Here is a 6,173-nt window from a genome sequence, read left to right on the forward strand (position 1 = left end):
TATCGCTATGACAACTTATAAGCATTTTTCGAATACGGCCGTTATTATCGCTCTTGAATATACGCGGCCCTTAAAGCATTCAACTGAAGGTCCCAAGTGGATAAACTTTCTCGACATTTAGTTTCCTTACTTTTTTTCATACCACGTCGGCGGCAAACAAGTGTAGGGCCTGATGATTAGTAATCACGGTAGACTATGGACGCCTACAACTCCGGGGTGCTACATGCGCGTTGCCTACCCTTTAAAACCCTGAAGAATCCCATACCGTAGCCCCTTAAGTAAACCTCGGCATCAGCTTATGCATTCCGCAGCCGGAGCGTGCGCTGGAGCAAATTTTTAGAGTAGGGTAGGGTTGGGTGTGAGGGTGCGGGTCTAGGGTGTGGTTGTAAGGTGTGAATCTCAGTGACACAATACTATATGACGGACAGATTAGCCCGAGCCCACTTGCACATGAGAGGAGGCCTGTGCGCAGCAGTTGAATTATTAATAATACGACAGGCAGACAGACACACGAGTTAAGTATCTTATAAGGATTATGTTTTTTCTTTCCTTTTCCTTCCGTATCTTATAAGTCATAAGTTATGAGGTAGGTACGGAACCTTAAAAATGACTAATGAACTATTTCAAGAGTCAATGTGCGACTTTTGGGACTCTCGGTCGTCGTCAGGTAGTCGTTGCGTCACACAGCTTGAAGTTGACGTCAACACAAAATAAATTAAGATAAGAGTTTTGTCTGCTTTTGCATATTATTATAAGTAGTTTAGGGCTTAAGTTCACGACGGCGTGCATGGATGTTTTTGACTACCGTATGCGTGCACGCGCAGCATCCTTGGTGCGTCTGGTGCGTGGCAGTCCCAACAGCATCCTACAAATCATAGCGGACAGGGTTGACTGTCCCTACTTGTCGCACTGTGACTACTGTGAGGGATTGCATTCCCCCAGAAAACAGGTTGTACAGGAAAAGAGAAATCTACCGATGCGTCATTATAAAAATCCGTCCAGTATCCTAAGCTAGAGGGTGTACTGAATATCAGTACTTAAACCCATAAGCCCACTTTTTGATTAAGTCACAGTCGAGTAAAATCTTGATACTGGGATATATCATGAGGGTAGAATGTATAGACAAAAGTGGAATTCATATTCCTCCAACTTTCCTATTAAGATAATGTCCCCTGAAAGAGTATAAGCGCTAAATCTGGATTCAGCAAGTATTTTCTCTAAGAAGATTTATTATTTCCGCAAAAGTGTCGATGATTTTTTTGTGTAGAATTTAATCGGATTTAATGTTGCCTTACATCATATTGTCATAGAGAACGTAGATTCTGAATAAAAGGCAAATTTCTCCAACCTTTTCCAAGATGGTGGCGGTTCCACATAAATAATTTGACAAAAGAGTCATGTTTAACAACTCAGTAGGACGTACATTGTTTATTGCCATACCTCATTGTTTTATTTTTGTACGGATTTAATAATAAATGTGACATTTACTATAACGTCTAATAGTCTAATAATAATTGAAAGGCAATGGCTGTTCAATGCCATGACTTTGTAGCAGGTCTTGAAGTAGATGAAGAAAAATACAGATTTAACAACGATTTAATAATTTATTTGTAAACTGCACTATAATCTACAATAGTATCACATGTCGCTCCAAAGGTCCAAGTCTAAGCCTTGACAGACCTGAGGTCACTCTCGTACTTGTTGACGTACTTGCGTTCGGGGTCGTACTTGGCGCAGAGCTGGTTCCAGTAGTCGGCCTCGTTGTTGATGAGGTGGGCGATCACGCGACGGGTGCCGCGCCGTTGGGTTTCGGTGCACTTTTCGCAGTTGTTCTCTAGGGCTTCCCGAATGTGCGCTGTGGAGAAAAGGGATAATTAAAACCAGGGCAGAGGACGGCATTTGCGGCTTTTTCGGAGGACAATAACGGCTCACCGATCAGCCGCCATAGAAAATGACATGTCGGACGCGTTGCCCCGGGCACGGCCTGGTCTAGCGTGCAGTCATCCTTTATCAGGGAATACGGGCTACGAGAGCATTATACAGGTATGCTTTACCTGGCAAAACAAATGAGTCAGTAGAAAAAGCCGTGCAATAAAAAATAATAAAACTGGTCAAGTGCGAGTTCGGACTCGCGTTTCAAGGGTTCCGTACATCACACAATTTTCAACAATTTTTTTTGTACATGAAACGTGACGTGAGTGAAACGTCTTGAAAAACCCGAATGGGTCAATCAAAGAAGTTTTCTGGTGTGGTGGCTTATATCTCTGCAACTATGCAAAGTAGCTTAGATATATAGGAAGATTAAATGCCGAACAGTAGTACAAGTGTCCAAATGCGAAGACTGAAGACCGAGCTCCGCCTAGGGCTGATAGCTCGGAGCGTCCGACGACGGGTCGCGCTTCCTAATACAACTTCCGCAAGTGTTTTAAAAGCGAAGGCCGAAGAGAGATAATACCTACAGGATGGCCAAAAAATAAGTGCATTCCCGTAGCCGGGGAGGTTTTCGGATTGTAATGAGCTTTACAACTTTTACTATGGGACCAACCCCGAAATCGCGAAAAAAATGTATCCTCCCATAGAAAACGGACCAGTCAAAATGTATGAAACAGGCAAATTTTTCCTTGCAATTTCGGGGTTGCACGTTGGCAACGGGAATACACTTAGTTAATTTTTTGGCCACCCTGTATAGTGCTTTTGAAAATACGTAACAATAGTAACCTAATCAATCAGTACTACACTTGTACCAATGCGGCTGTGTGCCAGATACAGCCTATAGTCACACCAATAAAAGTCTGCAGCGGATTTGATAACCCACGCAGTGTAAGTGTTATTAATACGTCATAATTTCATAGAAGTTTGACGTTTAATATGACACTTGCACTGTGTGGGCTATCAAAATCGCTGCAGACTTTTTACGGTCTAACTATAGTCGCATTTTTTGTCGTCATTCAGATTTACGCTTGAAGTTAGCTTCAAGCGTGAGTTGGAATGGCACGCCTCTTCGGGACGCTTCGGGCCTTCGGCCTTATGTGGATATCAGCCTAGGGCCTTCGCGATAGCTGTCTACATCACGTTTCACTTAAACCATTGCGGCTGTGTCCCTAAAAAACCTAAACCGCATTTTTGTTCTTAAATCCGACTCACGCTTGACTGTAGATTTCTAACAGGTTTTCCTGTCATTTTTAGGTAAAGGACTATTTTGTGTATTTTTTTCAGAATTTTAGACCCTGTAGTTTCGGAGATAGAGGGGGGAATGGTCATTTTTTGTCTATTTTCTTGAATAACTTCTAAACTTTTTATCATAAATTTATAAAAAAAATATATTTGAGATTCTTACAATGAGCTCTTTCGTTTGATATATAACACGATATAGTTTGCAGAACTTTGTTTTTAAATTTTATCATTTACCCCCCAAAAGTAGCCCTTATGTTTAAAATTCATTTGTTGACGTTACATATTCGTCTTTGGGTCAGAGACTTACATATGTGTACCAAATTTCAACTTAATTGGTCCAGTAGTTTCGGAGCAAATTGGCTGTGACAGACGGACGGACAGACAGACGCACGAGTGATCCTATAAGGGTTCCGTTTTTTCCTTTTGAGGTACGGAACCCTAAAAATACGAATTGTATGGCCGATCAACCCTTCGCGCCTACATTTCAAATTGCCGACTTTTCCAATGGACAAAACTGGCGGGCCAGACCACAAATTCCAGCTCAATCAGACATTGGGACAAATTGAAATCTTTCATGCAAGGTTTGCAAATAACACATCATGTTTTGAAAATTCAAGTAGGCCTTCCAACCTAACCAACATTTGTTTGAGTCAGTAATGTAATGACTCTAAACTAAATGAGGTTGACAATAACAGTAGCGTAGCGCGCGAAGGCACGGCGGTGCATTCAGAGTAGAGATGCACCGGATATCCGGTTACTATCCGGTATCCGACCTATCCGGCCATTATTTTACTATCCGGCCGGATACCGGATAGTAACATTGCTTGATTTCGGAGTAAACAAATTGGATTTAAGTAACAGACACTGATGTCATAATCGTACTTGTTTATTATTTTAAAACAATTTAATCATTCCACTGACTTGCACGCGCATTCATTTCGAACCTAGAAATGAGTCCGCGCGAACGTTTACTAGGAAACAGGTCAAACCTCCAGAATGCGCACCTGATAAACCGAAATGTAGGTATATTTCCGCCGGCCGAATATCCGGCGGCCGGATACCAGATATTCGGCCAGTGTCCAGGCCGGATATCCGGTATCCGGTATCCGGCCAAACAACTATCCGTTGCATCTCTAGTTCAGAGATCTGATACAAATTTATAATTCTCGTTGAGAAATTTTAACTTTAACTCTAAAATATTCATGATCATTGGCTAAATGGACACGCCTAAGTACTAAAATACTTACATTTAAGCTCCTTGCCATCAGGGGTACACTTGCCCTGCTCGAGCACGCACTTGAGGTAGGGGATGAGCAGCCGCCGGTTGCTCAGGATCTCTTCAAGGTCGACGTTATCGAACTTGTTGGTGTAGGTCTCGGGGCGCGCGGAGGCCGCGGCCGCCAGGGCGAGGACGCACAAGATCAGGAAGCTGTTCATGCTGGAATAGACATGCACGTTAATCAAATGACTTTAGTCCACAAATTACAACTATGGTCTAAATTCAAGTTCCAGTAAAGGTCCATTTCCAACGACAGCTGCACTACCATTGATTTTACCAAAGACATATGTAACTTCGTATAAGATGAATAAAGTCTAAGAAAAAAACGTGCCTCGGAAATCAAGAAAAAGTCATTCTCGGATAGATGGCGCACACACCTTTAGCCTATTCTCGGCTACTAGATGGCGTGACGACACCGTTTCATATTTAACAATTTTAACACATAGATATCAGTGAATGAACATGGGTCAAAATGATATAAAAATAATAAAATCATTTATCCATATATTTATATATTCATTTTTGATAATTTTATACGTGTTTATTTTGAGTTATAGTCGTGTGTCGATAGATGGCAGTAAATTTACAGTGACTACAACATTTACTATGATAGGACCCCTCTATATTATCTATTATTTTTGATTTTACTATGGAAATTGACAATAACACCGACGCTTTTGTACTAATAGTGCAGCTGCGGTCAGAAATGGAATGTTACCCTAACGCACAAGATCAGGCAGGATGTTGTTCAATGCTGGAATAGACAGGCACGTTAATATCATGAATCCGTAAAATACGGTCACTTCAGTCCACAACTTACAACTATGGTCCAAATTCTAATTATGTTGAGTATATAATAAAGAAAGAGTATTTTGTATCTAAGCTCCAAAATAAATGTAACGTGTACAAATCATTAACGCTCTCTAAGAATCAACGTTAAACACTGGACTATAGCTTATTTCACGTACTTTAAGTAAAAAAAATAAGATCCCTTACACTTATAGACCTATTCCGAAACTAAACATTTTTCGTGTCCTACTAGTATATAAACTAATGATAATAAGCCACGATATACATATTTAAATAGATTAATATGTACATATTTATATATATCACTCACAAGGGTATAAAGAACACACACAGATCACGCATAAGATATATAACTTGGTCTATCCTGCACGCAGCCCTAAAGTCGGACAGCGCTCACTCTGCATGCCATTAGCAATGACAAAGTGTGACAGTGTCATCATTAATGTAAAATTTCTATGAAATTATGACGTTTATGACACACCCTCACTTTGTGTCTCTTTAAGTCGGTGTAAAGTTAGCTTAAACGGCCTTTACAAAATTTACAAGTTCCGCTTATCTGATGTAGGTAACACAAATACTATCCCGGGTTAATTTCAATATGGAACGTCAACATAGACCAAAGGTAAGGGTAACATTCCATTTCTGACCGCAGCTGCACTACTAGTACGAACGCGTCGGTGTTATCGTCAATTTAAATAGTAAAATGAATGGTAGTGCTGCTGTCATTGGAAATGGACTGTCACCTTAAGGGTAACATTCCATTTCTGACCGCAGCTGCACTACTAGTACGAACGCGTCGGTGTTATCGTCAATTTCCATAGTAAAACAAATAGTAGTGCTGCACAGGAAATGGACTGTCACCATAAGTACTTGTCAAGTTCTCGAGCAATACTCACTTGAATTATATTGT

General features: G+C 40.8%; 1 protein-coding gene across 1 annotated transcript; it reads right to left on the bottom strand.

Moving 5' to 3' along the window:
- Nucleotides 1-1,590: 1,590 nt before the first annotated feature.
- On the bottom strand, nucleotides 1,591-4,612 carry LOC134671859 (allergen Tha p 1-like). The gene is made up of 2 exons (XM_063529714.1): nucleotides 4,422-4,612; nucleotides 1,591-1,855 (listed from the first exon to the last, which is right to left on the bottom strand). Exons 1-2 carry the CDS (start codon nucleotides 4,609-4,611, stop codon nucleotides 1,665-1,667), a joined length of 381 nt encoding a protein of 126 aa, XP_063385784.1. The 5' UTR covers nucleotide 4,612; the 3' UTR covers nucleotides 1,591-1,664.
- Nucleotides 4,613-6,173: the final 1,561 nt, after the last annotated feature.

This window comes from Cydia fagiglandana, chromosome 16, assembly GCF_963556715.1.
Source record: "Cydia fagiglandana chromosome 16, ilCydFagi1.1, whole genome shotgun sequence".
In the NCBI taxonomy this organism is placed as follows: Eukaryota; Metazoa; Arthropoda; class Insecta; order Lepidoptera; family Tortricidae; genus Cydia; species Cydia fagiglandana.

Coding starts and splice junctions, on each gene's coding strand:
- LOC134671859 (XM_063529714.1), bottom strand. CDS start 4,611: ATGAACAGCTTCCTGATCTTGTGCGTCCTCGCCCTGGCGGCCGCGGCC. Junction 1,856..4,421: donor TGATGGCAAGGAGCTTAAAT/GTAAGTATTTTA, acceptor TTTTCTCCACAG/CGCACATTCGGGAAGCCCTA.